This window comes from Carcharhinus amblyrhynchos, chromosome 20 (assembly GCF_965287045.1).
Source record: "Carcharhinus amblyrhynchos chromosome 20, sCarAmb.v2.hapA, whole genome shotgun sequence".
NCBI classification, from domain to species: domain Eukaryota; kingdom Metazoa; phylum Chordata; class Chondrichthyes; order Carcharhiniformes; family Carcharhinidae; genus Carcharhinus; species Carcharhinus amblyrhynchos.
Window position 1 is genome coordinate 27,466,159 of NC_137343.1, and position 16,328 is coordinate 27,482,486.

General features: G+C 39.9%; 1 protein-coding gene across 2 annotated transcripts in view; it reads left to right on the forward strand.

Moving 5' to 3' along the window:
* cfap251 (cilia and flagella associated protein 251) overlaps positions 1-16,328 on the forward strand; it is a 75,479-nt gene that overhangs the window by 21,054 nt on the left and 38,097 nt on the right. For both annotated transcript variants that reach the window (XM_080208312.1, XM_080208314.1), the window contains 8 exons: positions 434-542; positions 2,703-2,783; positions 5,301-5,378; positions 7,489-7,533; positions 8,265-8,479; positions 13,030-13,224; positions 14,892-15,142; positions 15,972-16,123. In XM_080208312.1, coding sequence (XP_080064438.1) covers positions 434-542; positions 2,703-2,783; positions 5,301-5,378; positions 7,489-7,533; positions 8,265-8,479; positions 13,030-13,224; positions 14,892-15,142; positions 15,972-16,123 — 1,126 coding nt within the window. The remainder of the gene's footprint in view (positions 1-433; positions 543-2,702; positions 2,784-5,300; positions 5,379-7,488; positions 7,534-8,264; positions 8,480-13,029; positions 13,225-14,891; positions 15,143-15,971; positions 16,124-16,328) is intronic.

Here is a 16,328-nt window from a genome sequence, read left to right on the forward strand (position 1 = left end):
GAATGATGTCAATCTTGATTTTTGTCAGTATTTTTCTACAACCCAAAAGGAGGCTGAGCACAGAAATCTCAGAAAGACCACATGAGAAGTGTGAAAAATAGGAAAAAAAATCACACTGTGACAGGCCTCTTTTGTGTTTATGCCCAGGCTTTTTAGTGTAAACTAGCAGAAGCTTTACTCTGTAACTAACCACGTTTACCTCACAAGGGGATGCTTTATACCAATGCTGGGTTCCATTTCCAGTGTTAAAGTAAATTTATTAGTCACAAATAAGGCTTACATTAACACTGCAATGAAGTTACTGTAATGTCCTTCATGTTGCTGAATCAATATTTGTTTTGAAAATATATATTTTTTGCAGATTCATAAAGGTTTTTATAAATTTAAATGTTGGACTTTGTAACCGCTGTATATTTGCTATTTTGGATTGCAGTATACCTGTACAAACACTCTTTGACTGTCACCCAGAGGGTGGAGTTGGTGCCATGGCTATGACTGAAGATGCGAAGTACCTAGCAACAGTTGGCACAGGAGCAGTTCAGGTGCACAAAGGATTATGATTTTCCTTTAGCTTTACCTCTTTTGAATATATTTTAATTAATTAACTCTTGATTGAGAATTATCCATCCTGTGTAAACTGCCCAGTTAAAAACAAATCTAGCCTTGTATTATCCTTTTGCAACTCCTTCCTTTTTTGTCATATTTATTCAAAGAGACACTGTAAAACTAAAAGATGGAAATCACAACCTTCATGAGTCAAACTGGAATGTGAAAGCTCGCTAATTCAGGGAAGGGAAACAGAATTTCACAGTCATGGTAATAATAAGGGCCTTAAAATACAAGGGCTGTAAGAGGGGAGAAGTCAACCTGGGGTTGTAATCTCGCAGCCTCTGCTGGAAAACATACACTTTTTGAGGAGACTTTGAGGACAGTTTATGTAGGAATGTATGTACAAGTGTTGGTCTTTTAGCCCCCTCAATCATTCCATAGGAACATCATTGATCTGCAACCTAATGCAGTATGTATACTTTTTGTTCCATGTCATTTAATACCTTTGTTTAATACAGACCTATCAATCTCAAATTTAAAATTAACAATTGACCCAGTATCAACTGCTGTTTGAGCAAGAAAGTTTTACAATTCTGTCAACTTTTGCATGTGGAAATCTTTCTTAATTTCATTCCTGAAGGGCCAGCCTCTAACCTTCAAACTATGTCCTCTAGGCTTAGAATCCCCAACCAATGGAAATAGTTTCTTTCTAGCTACCTTATCAGATTCCCTTAATATCACGTCCGGCCAATGAAATTAACAGCCCATTATCCCCATTGCATGTGCCCTACTGTGCAGCTATCTCCTGAGCATGTCAACAATTTGCCCTCAATTTCATGAGCTTTAGCCAAATTTTCTTCTGAGGAATTTAATTGAATCCCTCTGGAAGTCTATATAAATAGCGTTCATTGACATTCTCCTGTCTTTTACTTTAGTCACCTCTTCAAGAAAATTCATCAACTTGTTCATGATTTATCTACCCTCCACAGTTCTCTCTGATCAGCTAAAAATTTTCAAGATGTTTGGTCGCTCCATCTTTTATTGTATACTCCAGTAATTTCCCAACAACAGGTGTTAAACTAACCGGTTTATAATTCCCTGCTTTCCCTTTCGCATCTTTCTTAATCAATAATGTGAAGTGAAATTTCCAATCTAAAGGAATTATTCATGCATCAATAGAACTTTGTAAGGTCATAGTAAGGCATCTGCAATGTTCTCACTGCTTACCCTTAAAGCCCTGGGATGAAAATCATTTGTCCTGGAGATTTATCACTCCTCAGTGCCATTACTTTCTTTATTACTGTTAATTTGCTACCTTCTTCCTTGGCTTTATATTATTTTTACCACCACAAATAAACATGTCTGTCACTTTCTTATTTTCATTTATAATTTCACTCTTCTCAGTTTTTAAGAGGCCCACATTTCTCTTCAACACTCACATATTTTCGTAAAACTGTTGGAGAGATTTTTGTGTTATTTTTGATAACTCTTGCAAGTTTCTTCTTATACACTCTTTTTGTAACTATTACTATTTTTGTCACTGTTCTTTGTATCTCTCCCATTTACCAGGAGCTGTACTATATTTTTGCATTTTTAATGCTTTTTCTTCAAGTTTTACCTTGTCCCATATCTCTTTAGTCATCTGTGGCTAGTAATTGGCGAGTAGAGCTCTTTCCCCTTAAGGATAAACTGGTTCACCTGGATATATTCCTTTTGAAGTGTCTGTGTTGAATAGCTTATTAATACTCAGTATCTGATCTTGGGTAAGAAAATTGTCTACTTAGATTCAGCATTGAATGGTTGCTAAGGAAGAGGAGAGATACAAAAAAAATCCTTGCGAGACAGTATAGAACAAGGCTGAGAATAGAAGCCCTTATGGGAGAATCAGTGGTTCTAATTGGATAGTTATGGAGACAACCATGAGATGATGATTCCACTGAGCTGAATAATGACAGTGAGGTGGAAGACAATCACATAGAATTTGGTCTATGACTTTGGTTAGAACTGTTTTCACTTTGGAAGGGGTAAAAATCTGATTGAAGAAATTCAAACCAAGATATAAAATTTTAGCACCACTAAGTTATTAATTATCTGTGCCTCATTAAATGTTCATTTCATTGTGTCTGAAACTTTAATTTTGTACTTTTTGATAGCGGGTATCCATCTGGGCCTGGACTTCAGAGGTTAAAGGGCCTGTTTGTTCTGTGGACCTGAGTCCTGCTTTTAGCCTTCAGGTACATAACTGAAATGTTATCATTTTTTTTGCTTCAATTAAGATATTTAAAATTAGTAAGTTGAACACCATTTGAAACATATAGCACACGTAAAACTCTCATGTCACATTTGCTGCCATTTAAAAATGCTGCTTGTTTCTCCCAGTTTTCTGCAAATCTTCTACTAATATTAAGATGGGAGATCAGGCAGCTCCTGTAGAAATCTCATCCTTAAATGCAAGCAGCGTTTCTAGTCCAAAAAAGAAAAGAAAGACTTCCACATAATGCCTTTCATGGCTGTAGGTTTTCTAAAGTGGTTTGCAACCAACAGATATTATTGAAGTACTGTCCCTGATGTAATGTAGGGTATATGGCAGTTAATTTTCCCACACCCAAGTCCCACAAACAGCAGTGAGACAGTGAGCTGAGTGATGTTCGTTGAGGGATAAATATTCGCCGGGACTGAGGAGAACTCTCCTGCTGTTCCTCAAAATAGTGCTGAGAGACCTTTTACACTTGAAAGGGCAGAAGGGACTTTGGTTTCGTATTCATGGGAAAGATGACAACTTCAAAAGTACACTAAAGCACGTCAGTACTGCACAGGAATGTCTGTCTGGATTTTTGTGCCCGAGTACATGAAGTGAGACTTGAAGCCACGATCTTCTGAACACTATCAACTCAGTCACAGCTGACAATTTAAGCATAAAAATATATCAGAACAATTCACATTAAAATGAGTTGCTTCAGGGTGCAATGACTTTTGATACATGTCAGCCGTTTGGACACATTGAGATCCAGCAACAATGATGTTTGTATGATCACTTAATCTGTGATAATTCTAGCATGTGTGCCTGCTGTGCCTCTATTTAGGGGAGGGTGGGGGGATGTGGTGGACTGATCTGATAATGGTGAACTTAGAAAATGCCCAGAAAACTGGACTAGCCCTGGTTAAACCCATGAAGCAGCTTGTATCTGAGGATTCTAGCTTCATTAATATAACTAAAATGCCAACCTGCCTGCTGGAGCACCTCCTGGGGTTAGGTTGTCCCTTGTCTCACCTCCACAAAACTTATAATTTAATGGTTCTGGAGCTGGCTGCCTGACACTTGGGATTTTTATCTTTCAGATCCACACTCCCACCCAATAACGCCCACTTGTTTAATCCCACCCACTCACGCATGTTAAAACTCCCCTGTTGGGTTAACAGCGAATGCTGCCAGCACATGAAATGAAGTTAGCTAGCTAGGGATAATTGAAACAAATGTGCAAATGTAGTTCCGTTCCAATTTTAAGTTATACAATCTGATGTATGTATTTTCAATATAAACTCATATAAGAACATAAGAACATATATAATGAAACCTGCTACAACTTAATTAGGCTCTCCTTCTGTGCCTCTGTTTAGGGGAGAGTGGAATTACAGTGTAGCATGTTTACATAGATCATTTCCAATATAAGTATGGACATAAGAATTTGTAATGGAAAAAGTGTTGACAGGAAACTTGTGCAAAAGTAATTTTTTAACATAAATATATTTTGTTTCAAAATGATCATAATTTTACATTTGGTATTATAAGGCCCTTAAAAAAATCAAATTAACAGATTTTTCTGCATAAACATATTTGCCACATAATCAAATGTTTAAAAGGCTTAATTCTGTTTGCAGCTATTTTCATGAAGCATATTTACCTAATTCATTTTAATGCTGTGTTGTTATAATGTACTTAATTTATTCTATGAAAGTGACCTGTGTTACTCATAAATTTAGCAGTATCTACTTGCTAATGCTTCACAGTGAGTATGAGTACAGCCTTGGTGTTATGTAACTGCTGATTAAAAATTAATTCTAATGGAAACAGTTTTGAAAATGTAAAATCTTTATTCTTGCATTGATCTTCTAATTCTTTTCTATTCTATTATTCTAATGGTCTTCTAGGGCGGCACAGTGGTTAGCGCTGCTGTCTCATAGCTCCAGAGACCCGGGTTTGATTCCCAGCAAGGGTCACTGCCTGTGTGGAGTTTGCACATTCTCCCCTTGTCTGTGTGGATTTCCTCCGGGCATTCCAGTTTCCTCCCACAGTCCAGAGATGTGCGGGTTAGGTAGATTGGTCATGCTGAATTGCCCCTTAGTGTCCCGTGATGTGTAAATTAGAGGGATTAGCGAGGTACATAGGTGGGATTACAAGGATTGGGCATGGATGGGATTGTTATTGGTGCCGACACAACGGGGCAGAATGGCTTCCTTCTGCAATGTAGGGTTTCTATGATTTCTATGAATTCACAATAAAGAGGATTTTCAGAAAGTGACTGTCATTTAACTGCTAAACATAACAGCTGAAATTTGTATAAAAAACATTTTTGTATAACTGTAGTTTATGTTAATAATTATTCAGCAATCAGGAATGAATCTAGATTTTTTGATTTTTTAAAATTCATTTTAATCTAAGGTAATTTGTCAGATATTCACTTAGATGGACTATAACAAGTTGATAAGTAGCTTGGTAGTTTCTCTTAAGTTATCCTGTTTTATTCTTCTAGACTTTTGTACTATTTAATCCTGAGGATAATACTGAACTGCTGAGCAACAGTAAAACTGAAGTTGTATTCTATACTTGGGTGAGTTTTATTGCACATTAGCGAGCTGTGACCCACTCATTTACTTCAAATGTCTTTTTTTAAATTTTGCTTGGCAAATATTAGAAGATGGCTACAAATAAATGATGACATTTGGAGAAAGATTTCAGATGATGGGGGCAATTTTTCGATCCTTCCGTGCCTGCTGCAAAGCTTGCTAATCCCAGAAAATAGCACGCGAATTTAAAAATTGGTTTCATACCTGGCGCAAATTGGTTTCTGATCATCCTGGCCCCTTTCTAATGGCACAAATCAGATGGTGCCCAGAAAAGGCATATTTCTGATTATTTCTGATTAGCATATTTAAAGTAACATTTAAATATGCTTAGCCTATTTGAAACCCAGCACATGGAGTCTTCTAGCTTTCAGACGCAGCACATTAACAGCAAGAATCACTACTAGTCTTCACTAGCAGACACCTGGCGTGATGGTTATGCCGGGTGGGGGGGGCTCAGAAGCCATTTAAGTCCTGGGTAATTGAGGGCCTGGCCAGAAAGTGCCCATTGGGCATTACCCTCCGGACACACTGGCATTCCCACCAGGATCCTCAGAAGTAGTCACAAGGCACCCTGGAAGTGCCAGTTGGGACAGTGCCTGGGGGAGATGGGGTCTGGTGTGGGCTGTGACAGGCGGGGGGAAATGGATCATGAAGTGGATCATGCAGAGGTCGAACAGAGGGTTGGGGTGGTCATGGTGGGGGGTTCATGTTGGGGGTCACGATGGGGGTGCATGTTGCCAGGCAGAGGGACTGATTGGAAAGTTCTTGATGCCCTGATGCAAGTAACCTGTGTTGGGGGGAGAGGGAAGCATGCCACTGATTGCTGGGGGGCGGGAGGTCCTGATGTCCATTGGGGTGTGGGAGGGAGTCTCCCAGCGCACTGTGAGATCAGAGTGCTCTTGCGGAACGGTACCAGAGCACTTTGAAGACAGGCTGACCATTGTGTTTAGGCCCTGCCCTGTCCAGTACCTGCGCAAAACTCACCACTCTCCAAAAAAGTGACTGTGTGGGAGAATTGCAGTGTGGAGTGCCTGAGAGCCTGGTGCAGATCTTTCCATTATTCTTGCTGTCATGACACAGTTTTGTTTGAGGGGAAAACTGCAGTTCTGTCCAAAACTTGAAACTTAGGTCTAACATGTCTAATTCACTGATAAATGTTATGTAAGTAATATACAACACAGTAATTTCATTTTCTAAAAAATGTGTGACCTTGATTCATAAAGGATTTATCAAGCAGTTGAAATTTGCATGATTGACTTTGGCATCTTCTCTGGGCAGTTTAGTTTTAAAATTTTTAGTTTTGTACATCCAACATAATTCCAGATCTGTTCAAATCTTTCTCATGCAGCATATAGATAATCTGATATGCCCTGTCTCTTAAAATCATTACCTAAATGCTTTGTGTGGGAAATCCAGGCAGTTGTAACTGCTCATAAACTGAGGTCAATTAAGGACATTTGTAACTTTTTGTACATTCCAGCTCCAGGACAGAGAATACTGAAAGAAATTCTTGATTTTCTTTTTTTTAAATACTCTATTTGATTTTCATTGGAAATAGGGAGTTAAGAACAAATGTAATCTTCGATTGAGGCAGGGTTATTGGAACACAGCCTGCAGGCATACGTTAGTCGTTATTTAAAGCCATGCATTCTATCCTGAATTTTACTGCTCCATAAATAAATTCCTGTGTTCACGTTTAAAATGGAGCAACTTATGTCAACTTGTTACAATTATAATAACAACATGTTTTTGTTTGAGAAAGAAAAATAGATATGGAGAAACAGTTAATTACTCAAAAGGCCGTTCCCGCTTGTTGAAGCGGTCCTGATTACACAGTTCTCTATTAAAATCTGTAATAACCAGCAATCAGAAACTGAACAACGACATAAAGGCAATTTGCCGCATATATCGATATTTTGGAAAAAGAACTGCAGTGGAAAGGGCAAAATAAGGAGCATTGGCAAACGGCATTTATTTTTACAGGAAAGTTATGCTAATTTTTAAGACAAACTAAATATTAATATGCAGATATGTACTGCAATTTTAATAGTTGTGTATTCATTAATTTATGTCTGTATTTTGCATTCCTTTTAGAAAAATAACCAGTTGGAATTTGCATCACCAATCCTTACAGATGAAGTAAGCATTGATGACATATTATTATTTAGAGTGATACATTGAAATCTGAAATAAACTACACATATAATGTTTGTACATCAATATAGTTAGATCATTAATTTAATGATGGAGCATTTTTGTTTCTGAAATACTCAATATTTTCCACATTATGTAGCATTTTTGAAAGTTATTTACATTTTTTAAGTTAAAAAGCCTCAGCTAGAGCTGAGAGGATTTCCTTTTCTTTGCAGAGCAGCAGATATCTGAAACAGAATTAAAACCAAAGCATTTAATGATGCATCAATTAATTCATTTATTCACAAGAAAGTTATAAATATCTTAAAAACAATGTTGAGATGTGGTGTGGCGGTGTTGAATGTCAGCTGTGACTGTTAATGGCATGGAGAGGACAGACATGCCTTGTTTCCTTTAGTTTCTGATTCAAACCAAGTGCATAACTAACGGTCTGATCTCTTCCAACAATGGGAAAGAAAATCAGAGGAGAGAGCAGTCTCTCGCGACAGCATGCTGATAGGAGCTGAGTAACATGACTTGGTTTAGAGCAGACTTGCAGCCTGATAGTTGAAGGGGTTGACAGGAATAACATAGACTATGTTAATAACTATTAAGCAGCGGTTTTCAAACTTCCTATTTGCTGAAAATAACCAATGCTTCTTTAGAATTGCAGCGAGGTGGTTGGTGTTTGCCTCTTTACAGCCAAATGGTTAACTGCTTAAGCTTTCCTTCCACAGACATTTAACAAGACTGTGGGACTCTACAGTCAATCCGTTTTTCATCTTACCCCATCACAAGTACTCAGTGCTACTTCTGCGGGGAATTTGGTTATCTGGGACACTGTGCAGACACCACAACTTCAATTTGATGCAGCAAAATCATACAAAAAAAAAGCACTAAAACTGATGAAACTGCAAAATGATAGTATTACAGTGGTCACTGTGTCTGACAGGTGAGGGAAAGGCACGTTTTAACCATTGAATTCTTTGCAAAACTCAGATGTATATGTAACTTTCATTGCAATCATTCAAAATTGCCCTCCAAAATAGGAAAATGTATGTTTTTATTTCATTACTGGTCCCTTAACAAAATTATTTTCTTAGAAATTACATATTTTGAAGTGGTGCCTTCAAAATCTTTTGTTCATGCGTCATCACTGCTGGAAAAGGAGAAACATTTTTCTCTCATTTTTTGTTAGAAGAAATTTTTCCCCTGCTGGATTCTTAAAACACTTCTGAATTAGTGGGATCTTTTTGATTGAATTAATAGTTTAAAGATGAATTTTAACATGAGTGTGTCTACACATCATTTTCTTTCGCTACTGAAATTATAACACAGATAAAGAATACTTTTATAATTTTGCACCAAATAGAAATCTTCCCTATATCTTCACCTTTTCAGAGAATACCACAAATGAAGAAATAATTGTGATATCGAATGAAAATTTCTCCATAATCAACTATAGGACTTGATGAACGTACAATTCAACTGTTTTTTAAACTGTACCTTGCAACATACTTATTTGCATTGAGATGATTTGAAATCTTAATTATGCCATTATTTACAAATTGAAAGCTAAATATTTTCTCAAAGATGAGAGTAAAAGAGATAGAAAAAACAATCACAGAACTTAATTTCTAAGTTGAAGTTAAGAATTGAGGATTTTAGTTGTAATCATGAACCAATCAACGTGTTTATAACTTGAATTTTTTCTCTAGTATTTGTTTCTTTGCATTATGTAATGTTTCATAAGTATGCAAAGCCATTTGAGGGGGAGCCATTAGTTAGAAAGGTTAAAGGAGCTGTCAGCAGAACAAAAAATAATATGGTGAAGACAGACTCTAGCCACATTCTTATTATGGATCTAAGCTCTCGGAAGCCACTTTTTAATCATTATTTCCAAATGGTCTCAGCCTGAAAGCCAATATACGTTCAAATTGGATGCACAGACTGATCTGAAGGATTTTCTGGCAGAGGAAGAAGAGCAGACATCTGTGCTTCCACCACCTTCTCCAGGTAGTAAATGCCATGTTTAATCTTTGTTGGATATTAGCATTAAGGATGGCTTTGGACTACCCTGTGATCCCTACCATCTGAGTCAGTCCTTCAATATGGCCCTCAGTATCTCCATGTGGGTGCAATGCTTATTGGGTTCTCACTTTGAAAGAGAGTCCTGAGGATTCAAAATCAGGATTTGGGGCTGACTTCTGTTGAGCTTCTGCATTGCACTGTCAAATTTCATTTTCATCTCTGACTGTTTCTTGCACTATATAAATAATGATTGAAAATTGGCTGCTTAGTCAATTTCAGGGAATGTTAACAGGATGGAGAAGTGAGATGCAGTGGTGTTAAATTGGTGATTTGACCAACATTGCAAGAAGGAGCCAAACCAGGAAACCAGGGATTTGCAGGTCAACCCTGAATCTGAAAAACAATGGCATAAGTTTCTAAATGCAGCCTTCCAAGGATGGTTTGGTGAACCACAAAATGATGTGTGGAGGAAGTCTTGCTTTGAGAGCTGCTGACTAATCCAATTGGCTGGTAGCTTTGTGGCCACAGTAGTGTCAGGTCTGAGTGGTGGCCACCACTGGCACTACAGCCACAACCCAAAGTAGAGGTTAAGGAAACAGAACTGACAATAACTTTGGGCCCCACTGTGGTTGAGGGGATGTTAAGAAACCTTGAGTAGAGCTAGGGCACAGTGTTATGATGAGCTACTGCCCTGATCCTACTATGAAAGGGAAATACTGCCGTTGCAATTTTTGTGTTGTGTCTCGAACTTGTGTCCTCTGTTTGAACAGAGGGGAGTACGATAGGATGAGAGAGGAATTGGCAAATGTAGATTGGGGACGCAGATTGGTTGGTAGGATGGCTGAGGAACAGTGGAAGATTTTTAAGGCGATCTTTTTCAGTACTCAGCAGAAATATATTCCGATGGTAAAGAAGGAATGTAGGAGAAGGGATAACCAGCCGTGGTTATCGAAGGAAATACAGGAGAGTATTAAATTAAAAGCTGATGCGTTCAGAGTGGCTAAAAGTAGTGGGCGATTAGAAGATTGGGAGAGGTTTAAAAATCAACAAAGAATGACTAAGAAGTTGATAAAGAAAAGAAGGATAGACTATGAAGCTAAACTAACACTAAATATAAAAAAGGACAGTAAGAGTTTTTACAAATATATAAAGGAGAGGAGGCTGGCTAGAGTGAATGTTGAACCCTTAGAGGATGAGAGGGGGGATTTAGTGGTGGGAGATGAGGAAATGGCTGAGGCCTTAAATAAGTTTTTTGCCTCAGTCTTCACGGAGGAGGACACGAATAGTTTGCCGGATATTAAAGATAGAAGGATGGTAGGAGTTGAGGGCCTGAATGCAATTACTGTCACTAGAGGGGTAGTGCTTGATAGACTAATATGACTGAAGGTGGACAAGTCCCCAGGACCGGATGGAATGCATCCCAGGGTTCTGAAGGAAATGGCGGAGGTGATAGTGGATGCCTTAGTGATTATTTACCAAAATTCACTGGATTCTGGGGAAGTGCCGGAAGATTGGAAAATGGCTAATGCTACGCCACTGTTTAAAAAAGGTAGCAGACAAAAGGCAGGGAATTATAGGCCGGTTAGTTTAACATCTGTAGTTGGAAAAATGCTTGATTCCATCATCAAAGAAGAAATAGCAAGGCACCTAGAAAGGAATGGTTTGATAGAGCAGACACAGCACAGATTCATTAAGGGGAAGTCGTGTTTGACAAATTTATTGGATTTGTATGAGGATGTGACTAGTGCGGTAGACAGAGGGGAACCAGTGGATGTGGTGTTTCTAGATTTTCAAAAGGCGTTTGATAAGGTGCCTCATAAAAGGTTGCTTCAGAAGGTTAGGGGGCATGGAGTTGGGGGTAAAGTGTTAGTGTGGATAGAGGATTGGTTGTCTAATAAGAAACAGAGAGTTGGTATCAATGGGTGCTATTCTGATTGGCGGTTGGTGACTAGTGGAGTGCCGCAGGGATCGCTGGGGCCTCAGCTATTTACCATTCATATAGATGCTCTGGAAGAGGGGGCTGAGTGTAGGATGACGAAATTTGCTGATGACACGAAGATGAGTGGTAAAGCAAATTGCGAGGAGGGTGTGGAAAGTCTGCAGAGGGATCTGGATAGGCTGAGCGCGTGGGTGAGGACCTGACAGATGGAGTATAATGTTAGCAAGTGTGAGGTTATCCACTTTGGCAGAAATAATAGTAGGAGGGATTACTATTTAAAGGGTGAAAAGCTGCAGCATGCTATGGTGCAGAGGGACCTGGGGGTCCTTGTGCATGAGTCGCAAAAACCCAGTCTGCAGGTGCAGCAGGTGATCAAGAAGGCGAATGGAATGCTAGCCTTTATAGCGAGGGGGATAGAATATAAAAGCAGGGAGGTCTTGCTGCAACTGTGTAGGGTACTGGTGAGGCCACAACTGGAGTACTGTGTGCAGTTTTGGTCGCCGTACGTGCAAGGATATCTTGGCCTTGGAGGGAGTGCAGAGGAGGCTGATACCAGAGATGAGGGGGTTGGACTATGAAGAGAGACTAAATAGACTGGGTCTGTACTCAGAGTTTAGAAGGATGAGGGGGGATCTTATAGAGATGTATAAGATAATGAAAGGGATGGATAGGGTGGAGGTAGAGAGATTCTTCCTGCTTAGAAAGGATAGCAGGACTAGAGGGCACAGCCTCAAGATAAGTGGGGGGCAGTTTAGATCAGAGTTGAGGAGGAACTTCTTCACTCAGAGGGTGGTGAATCTCCGGAATTCTCTGCCTGTTGAAGTGGTGGAGGCTACCTCGCTAAATATATTTAAGTCGCGGGTAGATAGGTTTTTGACAGACAAGGGAATTAAGGGTTATGTGGAGAAAGCGGGAAAGTGGAACTGATCCACTTCAGATCAGCCATGACCTTATTGAATGGTGGGGCAGCCTCGAGGGGCTAGATGGCCTACTCCTGCTCCTATTTCTTATGTTCTTATGGCCCAATGTCCTTTAGCAAATACCGTAAGGAGCTGAGAGGTGACTTTAATAACTTGAAAGGCATTTGTTATCAACTTGGAATGAAGAGTTAGACAGCTTAAACTTCCTCAAATATAAAGTTGCACCTAAAAGTTAATCTTAGTATTTCTATGATTGCAATGGTGTTGAAAGGCAGACTTGCGATGCAGTGGATGGTGTCTCTAGACCTCAGGACCAGATGGCCAGGGTGTGTTCAATCAAATCCCAACATGCCAGTGACAGGTAGTAAGAGCAGGAAAGACTCCTGGTCAGTTTTACTTAATGGCCCTCAAGCTGTAGCTCTGGTTCAGGCTAACAATTTATTCTACGAAAAACAAGCTACAGAAAGTGGACATAAGCATACACTTTGCACCCTTATATGCTGGTTGTATTCTGAGTTCAATGATGTTGAAATAAGACAAGTGTGTTTGTGCCAATGCAACAGAATTAATTTGTTTATATAATACTAACTGCATTTTTAATATTCATTACAGATATATAGTGACATGTGATGTCAAAGGTTGCATCAAGTTTTATGATGAGCAGCTTTGCTTACTTAATTGGTATAGTAACTTCAACCTGGGACCCATCAGTTCAATTTCCTTCTCCAGTCAACCAGCTCTCAAAGCTGATGAGAAAACTTCTTATCCATCGGAATCTACCATCAATGCTCAGCAATTTATTGTCAGGTTAGTAATATTTGTACTTACTTAAAGGTTATTAATCATTATATATGCTTGCTCGAAATATCCTGATTATGTTAAGAATGTAATCAGTTTTTAACTAGATGTAGGACTCAAAGCCAGGAAGCAAACTAGCTAGTAGGAACTCAAAGGTAATTAACTCTGGAATATTCCATGTCATATATGGATGGAGAGCTGAAGAAGAAAATATATATTCCTCTCTCAAACCCAATGGTTGGGATTTTCCGGCCACGCTTGCCCTGAAACGGGAAAATCCCATCCGAGGTCAACGGACCTTTTCATGATCCGCCCCTTGCCTGTTACAATTCCCGTGGTGGGCGGAATGGGAAAATTCTACTCAATGACTTAATTTGGAATGAACTGTTGGCCTGTTCTTTGTCACAGATACTCACTGTTGGTGATACATGATTAGACATATGGGGCCAGATTTTATGGCCTCTCTCTCTCTCTGTTTTTGGGAGTTGGGTAGGGGATGGTCACAAAATATGAGGACTGCCCATCCTACCATCTTCCCACTCATTCCCAAGCTGTCCCTCATAATATGTAGATTAATGGGACCAAAATCAGCATTCTGCCCACTATTTTGGAATAAATAATTAATGATCAATTGAGCTTGTTACCAAACGCTGGCGTGGACAGGCCAATCTTTAAACAAATGATTAAAGCTAGGAAGGAAATGGGGTGGGGAAGGGGTGTCCCTTGGGGCATGCCCTTTGCAAATCGGAGGCACCCCATTTCCCAAAATGCAGTCCCACTTTCAACTTTGTTCCTCCTCACTTGGCCTCCTAAATGTGTCCCCTCGAGCCTCCTCATCCCCTTCCTTACACTCCCAATCTCTCCCTGCTGGGACGAACTTGGTAAAGATCCATCTAAGTTCTGTTTGGGTCCGCTTGCAGTCCCAGTAACACACTTATGAGTGTTGGTGTTGCTTTCATGCTAGACTTGCCATCCAGTCCACTAGTAGCTCTCAAGGGTGGGATCCCCTCCCACTAAAGAGAAAAGGCCCCACTCTTAGCATATTTAATCTGCAGGAAGTGTGTTGTGACTGTGTGGACTTTTACCACTGGCCAACTCTTGCAATAGGGAGGTGAGCAATGTGCTCCCTCCCCTCTGAAACCCAGCCTATAAAGTGTGAGTAATGTAATGCTTCTGACCAGTTTGACTCATTAGCACTACTGCCTCATAGTGTCAGGGACCCGGGTTCAATTTTGGGCTTGAATGGAGTTAGCATGTTGTCCCCATGTCTGTGTGGGTTTCCTTCAGGTACTCTGGTTTCCTCTCACAAGCCAAAGATGTGCAGGTTAGGTGGATTGGCCAAGCTAGATTGCCCCTTAGTGTCCAAAGATGTGTATGTTAGATGGATGGTAAATGGATGGGATTACAGGATAGGGTGGGGAAGAGGGCCTGGGTAATGTATTCTGTCAGAGGGTAGTGCAGACTCAGTGCTGACTCAATGAGCCAACTGGCCTCTTCTGCACTGTAGGCTATGATTTTGAATATTTGTTGATACTTATCAATATCTCCAACCTATTTGTATCTCTTCAAGTTGTCTCAACACATTAACATTTGAAAAGCAGAATTTCACTTATTGCCTAAGAAATGAAAATATTTTCTTAATTGATATGCTTTATTGTGTGTTTTGTTCTTTGTAGAAACTTTGTTGTAGCAACAGTTGATGCTACAGTGGCTCATGTAACCGGAGACGGATGCAAACTTGAAGTGTTGTTGCAGGAGCATGGTGCAGCGGTACATGCTATAGCATGTAGTCCTACCCAGCCTCTCATCTGCATGGGAAGCTATTCTGGACTCTTGAAGGTCTGGGACTATGAGAAGAAGGAACCTGTCTGTAGCAGGCTGTTTGGAACAGGGAACTATATTCAATGTGTGACTTATAATAAAACAGGTATTAAAAGAACAATCTTTTTAGTATGTAAATATTATTTCATGCAAAATGAAGCCAGGGATGTTCTCACTGATGACTGGCGCATGCTCTGGGGGTGATCTTATCGTAATGCCTTGCTGGCCGATGGGAGTGCAAGCCGGTAAGATTGTGCGAGAGCTGAGAAATCAGATTCGCAACCGATTTCTCACCTCTCGTGATCTTACTGGCAGGGGATATCTGGCACAATCAGCCAGAGAGTAGGGTGCTATTTCTGAGGGCTGGAGGTATGCTGGGTCGAGGCTGGCTGCAGCTGCAGAGGCCTGACAGGTCTCTTTCTCACACCTGTCAGGCCTCTGCTGTTTGCCATTGTGCATGTACAACCACAGAACAATGGCACTCACTGCTGCTGCACCAGGCTTTCTGGTGATTTAAGTCCTGCCTCTTCCCCTACAGGTGAAAAATGTTTTAGCCTGTTTTTTCCCTGCACTGAATGAACAGGATATTGGATTTGAACTCACCCAAAAATGGATCAGAAACTCTCCTGTTTTCATGGCCGTCCTGGACTTAGAATGTTTTTGGTAAGATCTACCCCTCTATTTCAGACAGTCGCAGTCACATCTTGTTGTTAAAATTGGTTAACACCAGGGCTTGGAATGAATTACACCCATGCTTTACACTGGGTGTAAAGGAGTTTGTAGTGAATTGCTTGTGATGATGTCTGTACACCACCCCATTTCCTTTTCTGTAGACCCCAGAAATGAACGAACATTTAATGGAAAAAGTAAATTTGTCCTGTATGTTCTCTATAGATGTTTTCATTGGTTGAATAACATTTTCTTACCTCCTGTAGGTACACTGTTGGGAGTTGGCCTCACTGACGGATGTGTTTCCATCCTTGATGCGATTTCTCTAAATGATGAGTGCCTGGAACCTTTCCAGTATGCCAGGGATGCTGTTACTCAAATCGCCTTCTCACATGATTCCACTTACCTAGCAACCATAGTGAGTTATTGAAATATTTAATGGTTGCTGAGACTAATTGATAAAAGAACCTGATACATATGCATGTATACCTGAATCTTGAAATCTTGATAAAGTGAGTAGCAAAGGGACTGTTTTTGTCATACCTCATGTACAACTGTCCACAGCCTTCTAGCAGGCTTGTGAGTATGGATTTCCAGTCTTTGGGCAGCTATTTGAATTCAAC